At 38.0% G+C, this 18,804-nt stretch overlaps 1 protein-coding gene across 6 annotated transcripts in view; it reads right to left on the bottom strand.

The window, feature by feature from the left end:
* Mbd5 (methyl-CpG binding domain protein 5) overlaps positions 1–18,804 on the bottom strand; it is a 505,686-nt gene that overhangs the window by 31,697 nt on the left and 455,185 nt on the right. For 5 of the 6 annotated variants that reach the window (XM_008825172.3, XM_029559701.1, XM_029559702.1 and 2 more), the window contains 3 exons: positions 7,932–8,957; positions 6,291–6,499; positions 1,330–2,541 (listed from right to left, as the gene is read on the bottom strand). In XM_008825172.3, coding sequence (XP_008823394.1) covers positions 1,330–2,541; positions 6,291–6,499; positions 7,932–8,957 — 2,447 coding nt within the window. The remainder of the gene's footprint in view (positions 1–1,329; positions 2,542–6,290; positions 6,500–7,931; positions 8,958–18,804) is intronic. The other variant, XM_008825173.2, reaches the window with a different exon arrangement.

Here is an 18,804-nt window from a genome sequence, read left to right on the forward strand (position 1 = left end):
TGCAAAGCACTTCAGTGCCTCTATCTTGTATTTGTAGCAGTTCCATTTATATTGTAACTTCTGCTGTTTCTATTTAGTTCTTGCACAAACTGTCAAAAATATTTAGGTTTCTCAACTTAACAGATGCTTGGCTGGCCTCAGAAAATATCAAGAACAAAACATTTTTTGAATAGCAGTATGGAACTCATTTTCTTATCAAAAGTAGAAGCATTAGGCCCAGAGTGTATCCTGACAGGTATATATTAGGCATTATAAACAAGGGTTTAAGGACCTCTTGGCCCTTTGGAGAAAGACAGTACTCTTATTGTGCTGGCAAAACTGCTTTTGGTTTCCTCCCATTAAACCTAAGTGCCAGTGGAGATCTGAACAGAGTTGAAATCACTTTTCACAGTACTCTCTTTAAAAGAACAGTGTACACCTGTAAGAATAAATTTTGTTACCTCAGAAGACACACACACACACACACACACACACACACACAAAACCAAAATCCAAACAACGCCCCCAAATCCTCTATTTCTTCATTACATGAAGGAATTGGGCATAATTTTCTCTTTTTGGTCAGATATAAATGTTTCTATTTACTTTAAATATTCTCTATATTTTTTGCAGACAATTTTACCATTTTCAAGGGGGGAAGGTCAAAAAACCCCTACTAATTTCCTCTAAGTTGAACAGCAGTTTCATGGAGAAATTTTCACTTAATTTCTATGATCAGATTGTGTTAAGTAGAAACAGACAGGTTTAAACATTTCCACATGTTATAAAGGCCCAAAACTTTCCCTGAAAGCAATACTACTCTGAACTCTGACATTACAGGCTACTTCCTGTAATGAATGTGGCTCCACCCAGATTTTACCAACTCCCCAGCTTTGTAAATCACACATACACACATGAAAGAGAGCTGCCCCTCAGCACATCCCACCCCCTGGGAGCACTCTACCCGTGCCATAGTCCTGAACTTCAACCAGCTACCATATTTTTCCCAGTCATTCACACTTGCTTTCCTTCTTTGTTTATGGTAATGAACTAGGTAAATATAGAGGAGGAAGGCAGAGCTGACAAAATTCTAGTAATTGGTTCTTGTGTTAGAGGCACCCTAACCTGGTGGGATCTATAAGTGTTTCATAACTCACCCCTTGTCAATACGACATTTTGGTGACTATAACCATCCCCTCTTCATTTTATGCTCCAGAAGCTCGTGAGAACTCAATGAGTCATGAAGAATCTTAAATTCAAATCCAAAGAATCCAAAGTGATGATAACAAAAAAGAATAATTGATATTTGAACAAAGGTTAGTATTTGACAATGGATAAAGATTGGTATACCTTCCCTTCCTCGGGGCTTTGTTGACATGAATTGTGAACGTCGTCTTCTCTTACTAATTTTCCAGGCCAGGAAGTCAGTCCTTTGATTTGGCCCCAGACCAAGTCGCCAACGTTGAACGTCCTTGGTCTATAATGTATCAATTCATGTGAAGAGGGGGAGTCTGGATTCCTTAGGTCATCTTCACTACTAATGCTTTTAGCGTCTGAGGGGCTAGGCACACACCCGTTAATGCTTTTGGCATTAAAGTCTCCATTGTAATGGATGTAGTCTTTGACCAGAGAGCTTTCCAAACTATTGGAGGAACTTGGAGACTGCTCCTCTAGGACTAGGTCTTGTTTTGCAGTACTTAGCAGCTCTCCAAATCCCCGACTCGACTGTCGAGGTCTATTTCCATTTATGTGTGCACATCTTTCCACGGTGTTCTCTAGTCTCTCCTTAAAACTCATCATAGTTCTTTTGTAGTTATTATACCTGAAATTTTCCTCCAGAATTTTATCCCCTTGACAGTTCCTTGGTGGTAACAGTATTGGGTGCTGTTCCCCGGACAGAAATGGCAGTGTAGAGACATTGTTGGGCCTTTCATGACAAGGACTACTGTGGATATGGCCTGGATGATCTACAAATTCCTCATATTTCCACCTGTTTAGCTCCCCTCTGGGACTTTGCTCCCCATCCCATTGTTTTTTGGCTGTGTGGCAACTTGCTGACTTGAAGTACTCAAACCCATCTCCTTCATTTGAGTTTTTCCTGTGGTCTAGGTTCTTCGGCAGCCGAGCTCCTCTTGCATTCCTCAGCCTGCCGTCGTGATCCATTCCTCCCATGTTCTGCCCATGAATGACTGCACTGACAGCACTGGACAGATTTAATGGGTCACCAATAGAGGCAGTGAAGGCACTCATGGCACTCAGAGCTGGAATAGGGCTGATCTGAGTCGTACTGTTGACAGCCGTGGTGATGACAACCTGCATCCCTTTGCTGGCTGCATCCACAACTGCTTTGTAAATGGCATCTACGGAGGTGTCACCTGGGCCACCCATAACCAGGCCATCCTTCACCTGCTGACCAAGAGATGGGTCAATCCTCGGCTGCAACTCACAAGGTGGATCTTGGAAAGGTGGGAGTGCAGTGTTGGGGTTCTCAGGAAGTGCTGTGAGACCTGGCTGAGTGCTTATTCTCTTATTTAGAAGAGCTGCATCTTCTTGCATTCTCACCTTAAATAAATAGGAGAGAGAGAGAGAGAGAGAGAGAGAGATTAAAGACTCAAAGAAAAATATGTTAATTTTAATATTTACCAAAAGACAAACAACTAACAAGGAAGAAAGTAAAAAGAACAGGAATAAAAAAATGAGAAAGGAAGTCACTGTGTACAGAAAACCTTACATAGTGATTACATATATTTGGGTAATTTCTCTGGCTGAAACCATTCAACAGACCAGTTTTTTGTACTTAGCATTGCCAAACAGTCTCTAGAAGCATTAAACTTGAGGTAGTTTGTACACGAGAGATTTCTAAGCAGTGATACCGCATACTTAGTCAAAGGTCTTTGAAAAGCGATTTCGGTTACAGATAGCCAAAGAACCAGGATTTGGAAATGATTTCTAACTCACTGATGTTTACACTAAACTAAGTGAAATAGAAGATAAATAAAAAATAAGTTCCTTTCCAGAGCCAGGGGCTCCTCCCAAGCCCATCTGACCCCTGAGAAACAGATCCTCAAATGACCTTAAGAGTGAAAATAAATTGGTTTATTTGGGCCAACTGTATGGTCTTAAACACCCAAAAGGAAAGTATAACCAAAGAGTAAAGTCATCAGTATACTTCTTTAAGAGTTCAAGGGATTACACTTCCCAGACATAAGGCTTAAGTCCATATAAAATGTTATTTAGACAATTATTTCTCATTGATGATTTTGTTTCTAAGAAGAAAGTGTTGCTCAGACTTCAAATCTTGGTCTGCAATACTGTAGTGCCCACCTGTAGCTAAGGGAGGCAACCGCTATTGTTCTAAAATGATGGATCAATTTGTTTTCTCCCCCCATCTAGAAGCCTTTGAGAGGGAACTGGCACTGATTCTAACCACTCCAACAGCTATCAAAATGTCAAGGTGCCTGAAAGCAAATCCTGAATCCATCATTCTAGAGTCCAGCCTTGCCAGACAAAAGAAAAATGAGGAGGAACCCAATGGAGGGATGCTTTTGGAAGCTCTCATCAAGAAATTCCAAAGGACTGTGATATGAACATTTGAAATTTGCTGTTTCAATTTTTCAATGGTGCCCTGTCTAGAACTTGTAATGCTAACTACTTTTGCTTTTACTTCTCCTTCACATCTCCTAGTCATCAGTTAAGGACTTTCTTTTCTCCTTACAGATAAGAGTTATGCAATTTGGGATAGACCCACTGAAGGGGTGCCCCAATTGTCTCACTCTGCATCCCTGTTCAGCATGGAAGAAGCCAGAGCAGTCTGCATCCTTATTCCCTATCGGCAACTTGGGTAACCTCTTTGGGGGATGGTGTGATAAGAATAGGAGGAAGGAATTGGCAAGGCAGTTAGGGTAAAAAGGCCCCAAAGAAAAGTAGCCAGTTTCTTGGCTAAAAATCAAAAGGTCCTTGGGCCTCTTAGCAACATATTTTGTTCCAAAGGCCAAAAATGTCAAAAGTATTTGGGAGCTCTTATCTAATCCCTAAAGATTTTAGGGATACCTCTTGGGAGGGGGGAGATGTTAGAGCATCAAAAAGCTCCATTAAAAAAAAAGAAAGAGTACATGAAGTTGTTCAGGAAAAAGTGATGGAAGTGGTGGAGGCAAGGGAGTGGGCATGGATTTGATCAAAACATCTTATATACATGTATATAATTCTCAGTAAATTTTTTTAAAAGTTAAAAAAATTGCAGGTCAGCAAGGGCTACCTAGTGAGATCCTGTCTCAAATATAAAGATAGAAAGATAGACAGACAGACAGATGTTCTGGAACACTGGAAGTAAACCAAGTTGTATAGCACCATTGTGATCTCCTCACAGACATGGTAAGAAAGTTTCTTTCATGACATCTATGAGAGAGTGGAAAATTATAGGCCTGAGATCCAGAACAGAAAACTAGCTGAAGGCATGAAAGACTCTATACTGGTGTTAATTAACAACTTGACAGAATCACCCGAGAGATGGACCTCTGTGCATGTCTGTCAGGGATTATCTTGATTTCATTAACTGAGGTGGGAGACCCATCCACTGAAGGTGGCGCTGTTTCTTGGATGGGGTCCTGGACTCTATAAGAGGGGGTAAGGCTCTTCATGCATTTGTTGTTCTCTGCTTCCTGAATACGTATGCAATGTGACCAAGTGCTTCAAGCTCCTGCTGCCTTGACTTCCCTGTCATGATAGATTACACCCTTGAACTGTGAGGTAGAATAAACTTTTATACCTTGAAAAAAAAAAGTTCCTTTCCTAACAATACAATGTTTTGATATGACATAAGTATTTAATTGTATTTCTTATTGTGTACATGCATGATGTGTGTGGGTGCATGCACTATGCATATATGTGGAGGTCATGGGGCAATTTTGGGAGTTGGTTCTTTCCTCCCACCTTTATGTGGGTTCTGTGGATTGAATTCAGGTTGCCAGGCTCTGCGGCAAGTGCCTTTATCTGCTAAACCACCTCGCTGGTGCTACACAATGTTTTGAAGACTTCAAATGGAATAGTGATCTCTGTTCATCCTTATCAGGCTACTGGCTGAAGGCCATTTCCACACTGCCAAAAGAGGACAATGGCAGCTACAGAGTGACTATTCTCAGGAAGATGGAAGGGAGGGAATACTTCCCTTTAGAATTTCAGCACAGGAAGCATGACTGCAGTTTGAAAAAAAATCCCTCAGGTTTTTCTAATTTCATTAATACCATCTAAGAACTGCTGCTTTGTGATACTTCGGATCCCTCTGTCCTGCAATGATAATTCCTGGGTTCCTCTGCCCCCAGTCATCACTCTCTTCTAGTCTCTATGTCTCTATATACTTCCTCACTTGACCAGAACCTGGGAGCCAACAGCATACCAACTACTCCTTTGCTATTATTCCCTTGTCTACACTTGTCAGATAAAAATCTCAGTCTTGGATCATTTTAACTGACTGTCTCGTCTCTATCCACAGGAAGGCGCCAAGTATTTTATGACTAGGAATTTGTGGTTCCAACCTGTACTAGCGCCTGCTGCTATTCTTCACTCCTGTGATCTTCTATTCAGGTATCATTTTATCCACAACTACTCAACTCTTCCTCTATTTCAAGCTATTGCCATACCAGCTCCCATCCTCTTCTTGGTAGATGGCCCTACTTAACAGAGAAAATGGAGCTGATGGTAAGAATTCTCAGTCTTTTGCTGATATTTTATGCTCCCCAATAGAATTCTCCCCATTTCTCAGCAATTATGCCTGTCCTGTTTCCCCTCTGCTCTCTGCAGGTAAGCTCTCATCTAGGCTGAGAAGAAGGAGTACAAAGTCAAGGCTAACCTGGACTATACAGTAAGACCTGGATTAAAAAAATAATATATATTTTGAAAGTCTGTTATCTTCTTATATTAATCTACTGTTGTTCTTTCTATATACATCTTTAGACTATTATGCATTCATTTCTTTGTAGAAATAGAAGACTGTGTAGCCTAAGCCAGGAAAATAGGATTACTAAGGTTGAGGGAAGTAGGTATTAATCCAAAGAGAAATGTGAAGTACAAAAGGGTTTATAAGGGCAAAATTATCAATTTTTACTCACAACTCCCAAATGACTATTGCTTCAGGCAAAATAAAATCACCTTTATACAAACCTTTGGAATGCCTGATGATCCTCGGCATGAAGAGATGACAGTAAATAAACTGGAAGTGCACATTACCTACTTTTTTACCTCCTCCCCCCCAAATTAAATATTTCAATAAACCCAGACATTGTTTTCAACTGAAGTGACCTATGGAAGGAAAGTACCTGAAAGTTCTGAAACAGACAAGCCATGGGAGTAGGGTTAGCTGGGCAAGGAATGGTGGCGTGTCCTTGAAAGGCCTGGAGACTCTGGTGTCCCTGGAGAAGGTGCTGCTGTTGCTGATTTGGAGGGAACATCTGATTGTTGTTTAACAGCGACTGTAGATGAGTCAGTTGATGATTATTCAAAGAATTGTTTATTGATGACATATCACCTACAGTTTTAAAAAACATAAAGTATAAGTCAATGTAATTCTTCAGAGATGCTAAGGCTATCTTTGTACCTGAGAATTCGTCAAACAAAAACTAAAAGCTGAACTTACATGGGCAATTTGTTCATTTTTTTCAGTCTTATATAGTCTTATTATTGTATTATCTTGCATAATCAGCTTTTTACTTTAAATCATGTAAAGACTATTTAGTCTTTAATGTTGAGCTTTAGAGTTAAATGATTCCCCTATTTATTAGAACACCTACAGTTAAAGGCTGAAAACTTTCCTTAGCAACCATAAGTAATTAACCAGATGAATATAATGAGTGGGTATGATCTAGTCTCATTTACAAAATTTCAATCTTAAGCAACAGTCAGGAATAAACATTACCAAATAAAATTAAAAATATTCATTTTGCTTTGGAGTAAAATGTTGTCACCTAAAATTAAAATTATAAAGAAAGCCAATAATACAAAAGAATTCAATGCTATAGTTATTATAAACACTAATTTAATTCATGACATCAATGGATATCATTAATAACTAAGTTTATATTTAAAATTCAAACTTGTTTGAAATTGTTGAAATTATTTTGTGAACAATGTCATATAAATTGGTTTGTAACCTGTACCATATAAATCTATAATGTTTTTTAGGTTATTTAACAACAATGATTTTAAGAGCAGATAAAACTATGCTGGAAATTTCCATAAAATACAGAAATCTGAACAATTAATTTCATAACACCGCCCTTGACATCATCATGTACACTCATCTGTATTCTTGGCTTTACGGACTCTTTCTGCACTTCGTGTCATGGTTACCTGTGCCCGTCATTAAATATACTTGACATCATGCTTTAACTTCTGAAGGATAATCTACACTAAGGACTTATCTAGCATCGTCTCGAGGGACTGTTTCCCTGATCTTGGGCACACCGTAGCTCTGAATGGTTTGATGCCTGCTTTATGGACAAGTATTTAGTTTTGCTTATTAGGGTTCACCTGGAAAACACCTCCTCAAACTGTTCCCATCCACAGTGCAGCTGCTCATACCAACCCTGTGATGCCACACCAACTACAATTGAAATAAAAGTTCTTTTAGAGATGTGCCTTGCTCTATTATTTAAAAAGTAAGACTCTACTTGGCTTAAGAGAATGATAGGTAGGTTAGGTTTAGGCGGCATCAGAGTTAGAAGATAAGAGAAAGAGTTAAAGCAATATTTAGTAACGCTAGGGTACGGGAAAAGGAAAAGGTCATTTTCATATTTGCAAAGCGATAGTTTTGTGTGGGTGTTGTTATATTTAGTTCCTTAAACAAGCTGTGACATAAAACATTTTTAAAAATAGGTGACAAAATGGAGTTTTTAAAAAGGATAAAATAGAATTAGAAAAACTTTTCTTTAAAAAAAAATTTGTGAAGAATTTTAACTTACCAAGCAGACCTGTCCCCAGTAGAGGGTTAAGTAGCTGTGGCACCACAGAGTTACTGTTGAGTTTAGCTGGACCAGGTGTATTCCCAGCATTATTAGATATATTCAGCAATGTTTCTGCCATTGACACCACTGCTGTCCCACCAAGTGTTGAGACAGTCAGTGCTGCCACTGCTGATGATGTAGTGGTTGTGGTAGTGGTTGCCTGGGAGGAGGTTGCTATGGAAACCTCTGGATGATTAGCTGTGTTGGCCGATGCCGAGTTCAGGACACCTCCTACCAGCTGGGGATTCAAGGCCATTAATCCTGAGGCCCCAGTGACAGCTGGGAGGAACAGGGGGTTAAAAGTAGTGTCACTGCCTGTAAAGCTCGGTAAAGGGTTCCCCAGGGGGCTGGTTAAAAGGGTCTCAGCTCGGCTGTTGTCTGACTGATTGCTTGGCAAATGGTCTGGTGGGGCTGTCATCTGTGTTAATGAGGGTAAAGGGGTATTTTGCTGTTGCAAAAGATCTGAGATGGTCAGATTGAGAGACGGCAGGGGAAGCATGGCAGCTGCTTGGGCTTGGTTCTGAAGGAGGGCTGCTAACAGCTGAAAGTGAACAGGCTGTAATACCTGCCCATCCATGTCACCGGAGAGAAAAGCTAAAGCAGCGTTTATATTTGGGTTGAGAAAACCTAAAGGGTGGAGGTTGATCTCAGACTTGCCTTCTCCTGCTGAAGGCTGGAGGATATTTAATAGATTCTGGTTTAGGAGATGCTGTTGATTCACTGGCAAAGAGATAGGCAGAGAACTGAGGAGGCTGGGGTTCAAGGGGTGTGGAAGATGGCTGTTTGAAGTGCTGTTGGATGGAAAATGAAGTGCATGCTCCTGGCCAACAAAAGGAAAATCGCTCCCAATGGGCAGCTGACTCGGCAGTGGGTTTCCAGCTGCGGTGGTGACTATGACGCCATCTTGGAGGACAGATGTTGTCTTTGTGATAGCAGGATGGTTGCTGCCAGCTATAGCTATAGAGGACGATAGGCTCGAACTGCCTAAAATGAGAAAAAAGAAACCCAGTTATTAATTATGGAGCGTAAACAAGACCACCCATAAAATTTCTTAGGGTACATTTGCTTGTTATGGTGGCACCTTCATTGTGTCTTCACTGTAAGTCTTGCAGATGATTTGACATCTGTTAATGGAACTTAACCTACTTTGAAATTGCTGAATACCCAATAGCTTGCTTTTCACAGCTGTGCAAAGTGAAGATAGGCAAGGCTTTTATACTTCATTCATTCAACCGGGTAGATTAAAAAAAAGCTCTATTTCTCAAAATATACTTTCATTAAAAAAGCCTTTTGGTCTTATGACTAGTACTTCCTTTTAGTGAACCACAAAACTTTTCTTAAAACTAGAATGTGCATGAAGACATAAAGCAGATAATAAAAAGCACCTAGGGCAGTAACACACATTAAACTCTTGTCACTAGTTTTCTGGGTAACCCTACCTGTGTCCATGTGCACATTCATACATGTACTTTTAAAGAAAGCTAGAATTGTGGTCTAATTTTGTAACTTTTCATTTATCAATTATTGTGAAAACCTTTGCATGTGAACTCATACAATTACAGAATCACTTTACTAGTTTCATGCATTAATATATAATATTTAATCACTTCATAATCATGAATGTTTGTTTTCATTCTTTTACTATTACAGGCAACACTTCAATGTATCTTTTCTATTCTGCCCAATTATTTTCTAAGGAAAAATTATTTAACATAAAATTCCAGGGATGCAAAGTTTTACATATTTTAGACATATATCATCAAACCACCCTCAAATGAAGTTGACCAATATGCATTCAATTTACACTCCTCTAAACAGTGTGTAACTGGGCTTATCTCACCAACATTCTCATTATTTTTAAGTGAAAAAAATGATTAATAATTTTTGTAATTCTGATAGTATAAAAATACACTGCACTTAAAAATGCCTTAAGTTATATCAGTCTTCCCTCCCCTGTAGCACCCTTCTCCTTAGAAGTCTATACTAAAGATAAAAATTCAGGGAATTTAGTATTTAAAGATGAAATTTCAGTTATTATATAATTGAATTAGTGGTTTTCAGTCCAAGCTACACAATATAATTACTTGGAGAAATGAAATACAAAACAAAGAAGAAAACTAAAACCAGTACTTGTACCCTAACCCCGGCCAGCTAAAAATTCATCTATTGGGGAACAGCTTGGACAACAGTAGCCTTTAAAATAACCCTGTGATCCAGATGCTCACAGGGTGAGTGGGGTAGGAAAGGTAAAAACCACTGAAAAGAACTATGAACAGAATACATAGTCTTTTTTTTTTTGAGACAGGGTCTCACTATGTGTTCCTGGATGTCTTGGAAATCACTATGTATACCAGACTGACCTAATGAATAATGCCAGTGTCCAAAAATATAAATAATCAAAACCTGTTACTGTTTGTTACTGTTGTACTGGGCCATCAGAGTAACCTCATTCAACATCTTAGCATTTACTCTTTTCCAAACACACAGGAAATGTTCCATAATTGTAATAGAGATAGCAATATGAGTTTTTCTTGTTTTCATGGAGTGGAATAATGCAATGCTTTTTTCTTTTTCTTATACTTTGTAATTGTTTTAAAACTATGTAGCATATGAAATAGCCATATTTATCAAGTCATGCTGATAAAACTTAGCTTTTATATTTTGACTTTCCATCATTGTTTATAACACAGGGGTGAACATCTTATACACTTTGCTACAGGTTTTGTGTGTGTGTGTGTGTGTGTGTGTGTGTGTGTGTGTGTGATGGTGTATTAGAAGTAGGGCCTGAAATTTGCTAGGCAAGCACTATAATACATATGGTACCACTGGCTCTTCATTTTATTTTGAGACAGGGTTTCCCCAAGTTTCCCAGTCTAGCCTCAAGTTTGTGGTACTCCTGCCTCAGCTTTTTGATTGCTGGGATTACAGGCACAGAACCAACACACTCAGCTACCACTGAATTTTTCCTAAGAAGTTTTTTTCCCCCAAGACGTTCTTAGAAAAACAGCCTATAATTGGCCTAACTGTTGTGAGAATCAAAAATAAGTAAAAGAGGCTTGTCTTGTGTAAAAGTCTATGCAAATAAGGTTTCATTTAATACTATTCCTGACACTGGCGGTGGTGCTGTAGCAACGGTAGTAAGTCAAATCTGCATGCCCAACACCTACAGAACACTGCCATAGCAACGGTTTGTATTTCTCACATCTGTCATGGTCTGATATTTTTAAAACTCTGTGTTATATTTAAAGACTGAGATTAAAAATCTTCTTTGAAAATATATAAATATGTATGCACCATTATCATGAAATAATGACTATGTTCACAAAGATTAGGGCAAAAAAAGACACATGAAATGGTGAAGTAGGCATATGATATACAATTCTTTAAATATTAATTCAGATTCATTCACAAAACAATCAACACCTTAAATATTTCATTGCTTCTAAGATTTTACTGTTTTCATACATACATAGAGTGCATTATTTGCATCTGGAAGCCATGTTTTTAAATGAGCTAGTGAAAAATCTTATTTATAATAATCATTATCACTGTCAATTTTTTCTACCTGCTAAATAATGATGACATATTTAAATGTGGAGATTACCATTCTTGTGACCATACAAGAGCATATTTTCAAAATATTCAGTATGTATGTGGCGAGGCTCTGTAGATGGTTTTCCTTAGAGATTATTTTTTATTATTGCAATTTGCCACAGAGAAGCATTCATATTTCTGATTCAAGAAAGTAGCCATTTGGGGATAACATTATTTTAAAAGCTCTTCATCTACATATTCTTCAGGAATTATAATAAAAAGTGTGGTTACTGTGGGTGTGTTTTGATCCTGCCAACAAGAAAGTGGGACTAGTACAAGCTTCTTAAGATCAGTGTGTGCATCAAGGCAGATTTTTTAAATTCCCTCTAATTCTCAACAAGTCAATTCAATGGACAGGTACATTCTGTTGGAGAAAAGGATAGAAACTGTGACACAGGCTTTAAAATCTTGACATTTCCCTGGCAGGAACAGACTTTAGGCAAAGCGATACAGAAATCTTTGCACTTTTTCCAGGGAGAGAGGAGGGAGGGAGGGAGGGAAGAAAGCTACTAATGGGGTAAAAAGAAGGAGCTGAGATACAAGCTAAAGGTGTAGAAAGTCTATTCAATGAAATTACGAGAGAGCGAGAGAGAGAGAGAGAAAGTTTTAAATATCTTTTTATATAGTAGGTAGAATGATAATGCAACATACTAAGAGCTAAAACAGGCTCATATGTATATAACAGGGGACAATTATGAAACTGATGGTGCCTGGGAAAACTACATAAGTGGTATCATTTATCAGGCATTTGAGAGATGAAAAGAAGAGAAAATGTGCTTCTAAGTAGAAGCAACATGGTTTTTTAAAATACAAAAAGACAGTAAGGTGGATGAAGGATAAGAGTCATGTGCTTTACCAAAACAAAGAAATCAGACTGAAATCTTTCGCACACCCAACTCCCTCTGGCCATAGTTAAACCTGCCACTTTAGAAAGCAGTGAAGAAATGTGAAGCTCCCTTTCTAAATCATTAAAGGCAAGCACTGTTTCTTGCTTTTCTCTGTATTCCCAAGACCTAATTTAGTCTCTGGCACATTTGGCATTCAACAAGTGTTTGTTGGTTGGATGAATCTACTGAGATCCTAACATTTGCACTTAACTTTTAGAACTTAGATAACTTGATACAGACATGGAAGAAGTGAAAAATGACTTTCCAATTTATTGGTCTACTGCCAGGAGATAAGGGACACTGGAAAGGAGGTGGCTTGAAGATGACGAGTTATTTTAGAAGGCTCCCAACTCTCTCAAGATGTTAAAAATCACCTCACAGCAGGACAGGGTCTTTCATCCATTAGTGCTCAAAGAGGAATCTGAATGTCCATGAATTTTTATAGCTGCAGAGAAATTTGGAGACTGCTTATTTCTGAACACTCATCATGAACAGGCACTGTCTGGTGAGCCTATTTCACAGTTCTACATGAAGACCTTACATTCTGTTGAAGGATATCAGGAAAGTGTTTTGTCTGAGCAGTTTTTTTTCCCAGTCAAGATGCTTTGCACATAATCTAATGAAAGGGAGAGTTGAGTTTTTTTTAAGATGAAATTATTCATCAAACATTTAGCAGTTAAATAATTAAAAGGCATCTGGGATTCTGGAGAAAGTTATTAAGTTCAAGTCTTTTAATGAAAAAAGAAACACAAGATTCTTTCACATCAATCACCATGAACTAGCAATTTCTTTTCCTCATTGTGTTGCTTTCAGAGTAGGAGAGAAGACCAGAAAGCCACCCAGACTTAGGTGGTGCAAGGCCACTCGTCTAAACCTGCAGAGGTAGAGACAGTCTAGTCCAATGGGGAAATGGTAGTGCTACCTTGCTTGGTGCGTAGACATCTACATACAAACCTCATACATCAGTAAAAAATTTTAAAGGAATTTTAGAGGATATTTCATATAATTAATTTGACTCATCAGATGTTTTATTTGCTTCAGTTTGAGAACTGCTTCTGCCTCTTTAGCTTTATCTCCCTGGTCACTGACACTCTTGAGAAAAGTTCATATTGGGATAACTCGTTTGGCTGGCTCTTAAACATTAATAATACTGTTATACATTTCTTTGCATGTATTCAAAACAAAAGTCATAAAGCTCATACTAAGCAGATGGATAAAGTGTGTAAAAATCATTAACTAGTTTGATCTATTTAGTTCTAATTTTGAATATGTATTACTTTGTACTAAAGAACTTTATAAATCGATATGGCCAAATACTTAAATTTTTATCCATAAAATTCAAGATCCTAAGAAGTAAGTCTTATGAAAAGTATTCCTTCAGCATTTGACCTTTATCATTTGCTGTGCTGTGTACTTTCATTGCAAACAGGTCAGTAGTAATCTTTAATAAAAATAAATGCTTCTAGAGATAAAATATCATGGCCTAGTGAGTTTAATAAATATAACGCACTTTTCAGTCCCTTTGAAATATTCTTTCCCCTACATTTAAAGAACTGATTTTGATAACATATCAAATTGAAAGATAACTTTTATGAGAAGTCTGACTATTCCAGTAAAACTTTATTAATAAACTCAAGCCCAAGTAACAGGACATTTAAAAATTAGTAATACACATTTACAAAAAAATCTGTCAACCTTTATCATTCTGCTTTGGACTTTGATACAAATTCTTAAGCAGTAGGAAGGAAGACCCACGTAGGAGCAAGTAGGTATTTTGTTTTTCACAAGGGAGAAGGGGATCCCAAAGCAAAGGACACTGAAGGTGAAGAAGATGGGGAAGAGAACAGTGAGAAGATCTGAGGAAATGCTCTTGGTCAGAGGCTAGGAAAGAGAAAGGGAAGGCAGGCAGCTTAAATCTCAGGGTATGTCGGTATAATTAGGACTGTCTGTTAAGAAGATCAGTCTTATGGTGCTGAGGAAATGAAGTCAGAAAACTTTGATTTACTTTTATTTATTTATTATTTTTGGTGTATGAGTATATTCTCTCTTTCTTTTGTAGTGCAGGGAGGGCGGAACCAGGACTTTGTGCATGCTGGGTAACATCTCCACTCAAGCTACGTCCCGAACCTGTTTCATTTCTCAACACATAGAATTACCCTGGAACCTACTAGGATTAAGTTAAAAATGCTTGGAAAATGTCAGATTACTTAAGTAACAAAGTTCTTTTGTTTTTAGGCAAATGCCACTTTTATCATGTTTTTCATATTTGTTTGGAAACTAAAGTCAAAAAAAGGTTAAATCTCTTGGTTGGATTTGTTTTCTGAATATGCATGAATGAGTTAAAAACGCTTCATTAATATTCCAATTGGAAGTTCTATTTTAACAGACAATGCCAATTCTTACAGTCAACTTTGCATCCTATTATATTCTGTTTATCTGTGGCTCTAAAACAGTGCTTAGCATATCCTAGGTGCTCGATAAACACTGAATTAGTTAGTTCATGGATATTCTAAACCACTACTATGACATATTAATGGACTGCAAAATCAATTCAGTATGCTCCAACTACTATTCTGACAAGTGAAAATCTGGAAAACACTGTATAGCCAGGGCATTATTTGATAAAGACTCTCCCGATAGCTTACAAAAGTGTTGAGTCATGATCTCTTTTTTAAAATATTTATTATTTTTTATTTTATGTGTATGCATGTATTGCCTGCATGTAGGTAAGTGTACTTGTGTCATGCAATGCCCATGGAGGTCAGAAGAGGGTGTCGGACCCCCTAGAACTGGAGTTATGGACAGTTGTTAGCTGCCATATGGGTGCTGGGATCTGAACCTGGGTCTTCTGCAGGAACATTCAGTGTTCTTAGCTGCTGAGCCATCTCTCCAGCCTCAAGTCATGATCTCTTAATGGCTGTTAAAATCATTTCAGTGTCATGACTATGATTAAAAAATGATGTAGAATAAGATTGGGCAAAATGGACCAAAAATATCAAAGTACATCATATAAATTATTTTTCCTGTATGCTTTTATTACACATTAAAATGTCTAGTGGATTGTAATGTTTTTTTAAATATTTTGTGTATGTATGTGTATGTAAGCATGCTATCATGTACATGTGGAGGTCAAAGGACAACTTGCAAGAGTGGGTTCTGTCCTTCCATCATGTGAGTCCTGGGGATCCAACTCAGGTCATCGGGTTTGGCACCAGCCTATACTTGCTGAGTCAACTTGTAGGCCCCTGTGATTTTCTTATTGTAAGAAATTTTTAAAAGCTAAAAGCACTGTTGTGGGAACAGGTTTCTGAGTTGCTTCGTCTCTGGGGGATGGTCTATGGAATTGTGCTGAGGGAGTATTATTACACTATATTGTGAAAGGGGCCCCTGGGGTGGCTGTGCAGCCCAGGAACCCTGCTCGAAGGCATCTCATGAGTGCTGTCTCATACTGTGCCTATGGGTGAGTTCCCTGGATGACTTCCAGCCTCTGCGGTCCTCCAGCAACTCCTTTAGATTTCTACTTCTGTTCTCACTTTTAAGCTGTAAAAGGTGAGTTGTTACTTTGAATTTGTAAGAAGTTTAATAATAAAGAGTAATCTTTACTCTTTGCTTGGCGGGCACTAATACTGTTAGATTCCTTTACAAATTTGAATTATTTAGTGCTACATGTATGTGGAAATGAAATCCACTTTGATGACACTATAGGAGTATTTTTTGAGTCAATTTTTTGTTGAGCTGATATTGCTTCCTGGAATCTGGATACTTCTGAAACTACTTAAATGGTTTTAGACTGCCTGATTTTTAGTAATAGCTTAGGCATTTCCTGGAGAACTGAAGGACTGATGGCGGCAGTTAGGTGAACTTAATGTAATACAGTGGAATAAATTTCTCCCATCTAGTATACTAGGACAATTTATTTTTTTAAAGGTACAAAATAGATCATTGAATCAGCAAACATCACATCACTCTGAACTTTGTTATTACTCTTGATTACATAGACTCAATGTCTGAAGTCAAACATTTTAACTTCTTTTGTAGACAGGGAAACATTAAACCTGGAATTTGTAAACAGAATGAGTGATGTAACCATGGTATTAGGAGACCTTCTCAAAGACAAGACACCATTTAGAGTGAAAGTATCTTACAGGAAAAAAATGGCTTATTTTGCAAAACTTTAACTAAAAGATAGACTTTTAATCATACAATCCAGAATTTTATAGCTTTGTTTAACTAAATAACAAGAGCACAGGGCATTTTAAACTTTCAAACCATGTGTATCATAAAGGGAAGAAAATCCAGGCATTTAAAAACTTAGGTGGAAACACTTTAAAGTAACATTAATTCAGTCATGACTTCCAATGAGATTCCGCTCCCTTCTACCATCCATACAACTTCCCACATCCTGAGGGCTCACATGGCACCATCTTTTCTTGAACTCTGTCATCTCTACACTTTCTGCACCTGCATCTCATCTGGGAAGTGCAGGGCCTGATAACTTCCCTTTGTTTTCTTTACTGGCACATTATGAGACTAAATCAGCACACAGAACAAAGACTTCAACTTGGTACTCTGTAATCTTTTACCCCGAGTACTTTTTGCGGTTCCATGATTTCATTGTCATACACCTACCATTTCAGCAGCTGTCCTGAGTTTCAAATGTATTTTGTGCTGAAAGAAAACATTTCTTTTGCAGTAAAAATATACATACACACACATAACATATAAATATTCATGAACATATTTATTCATAGGTTTATTTATATTCTTCTGAGTTAATGCACATATTTAAGAGTTAAGGCAAATAAATGTATTATTTTCTCATCTGTCATAAACCCATACTCTTCTTCCTCAGAGGATTATAATTTCATGTGCCCAGCAGAGTTGACTGTTTTATTAGGAAAAATATTTTGTAGTAAAGATATTTTAATGACTATCATATTGGAAAAATGGAGGCTTGCTATTAGGCATATTAGCATAATAATTTAAATTTCTTGTTTAAACATTGTGGAAAAATCACAAGACCAAATGAAGGACAGGTTGTTGCAGGATGTTGGAAGGGCCCTAGTTAAGGCACAGGTGCTTCTGTTCCTGTGAAAGCACATGTGAGGTAGCCAGAGGCCTAGGCGTTGTGGGCCTATTGATGTTTGCTGGTCAAGGGCACTTGATTTTGAACTCCTCTAAACCAGAACACCACAGGCTATGAGTTAGAATCACTCAGGTACTTAAATTTGTCTCTCTTAAAAACTCAGTTAAGTTCTTTATTAATTATTGTTTGTATGTATATATGGTATATATGTTAGGTGGTTGTGTGCTCATGAGCACACATGTGTAGAGGCTGATGGTCATCAGCTGTCTTCTATCATTATCCATCTTATTTCTGGGGACAGGGTCTCTCACTAAACCTGAGGCTCACTGATCTGGTTAAGGCTAGCTGGTTATCAAGCCCAGGGCTCCTCCTGTCTCTGTCTCTCAACACTAGGATTATAGACATGTACCATAGTGCTTGGTTTTTATGTGGGTGTTGGACACCCAAACTTAGGTTTTTCAGGTTTGCATGGCAAGTACTTTAGTGACTCAGCCATCTTTCCAGGCCCTTGAAATTTATTTTAAGCTCACACTATTAATGGATTTCCAGAACAGATTATGTTCAGCACTCTGTGTCTGGAGTGGCATCTAGGGGACTTTGGAGTTTGGTTTCTAGATTCACCAGAGCATTGCTAAGCACATCACCAAGAACCCTACTGTTAGGTTCGAAATCTTTTTTTTTTTTTTGCATGTGTCTAAGTGCACCTGTGTCATGCAATACCCTCGGAGGTCAGAAGAGGGTGTTGTATCCCCTGAAACTGGAGTTATGGACAGTTGTTAGCCACCATGTGGGTGCTGGGAGTCAAACCCAGGTCCTCTGCAAGAACAGTCAGTGCTCTTAACCACTGAGCCATCTCTCCAGCCCCTAGGTTCTAAATCTTTCAACGGAAATATTAATCTTGCCTTGTAACTTGACATCCAAAAGCTCATAGACACCTGCACAAATTCCAATACAGAGTACTCAGAAGTATTCATGGAAAGGTAATTTAAAAATACTGAACAGAATCAGTAAAGCATGTAGAGTCTGTACGTTTTAGAATTAAAAAAAAAGTTATCTTTTATCTGACTGTCACAATCTTTGCCTGCAACTCCTATTTTAAATGTGAATACATAAAGCATTTATATATAGGCTTAAAAACCAGTATCTGTTGTTTTTTATGACAGAACAATTCTTTCTAAAAGAGGAATTGAAGGGTCTTGAGAGATGGCCCAGTGGGGAAATGTACTTGCTGTGCAAGCTTGGCAACCTGAGTTTGATCCCCAGA

This window comes from Nannospalax galili, unplaced genomic scaffold (assembly GCF_000622305.1).
Source record: "Nannospalax galili isolate Female #2095 unplaced genomic scaffold, S.galili_v1.0 scaffold87, whole genome shotgun sequence".
Taxonomy (NCBI): domain Eukaryota; kingdom Metazoa; phylum Chordata; class Mammalia; order Rodentia; family Spalacidae; genus Nannospalax; species Nannospalax galili.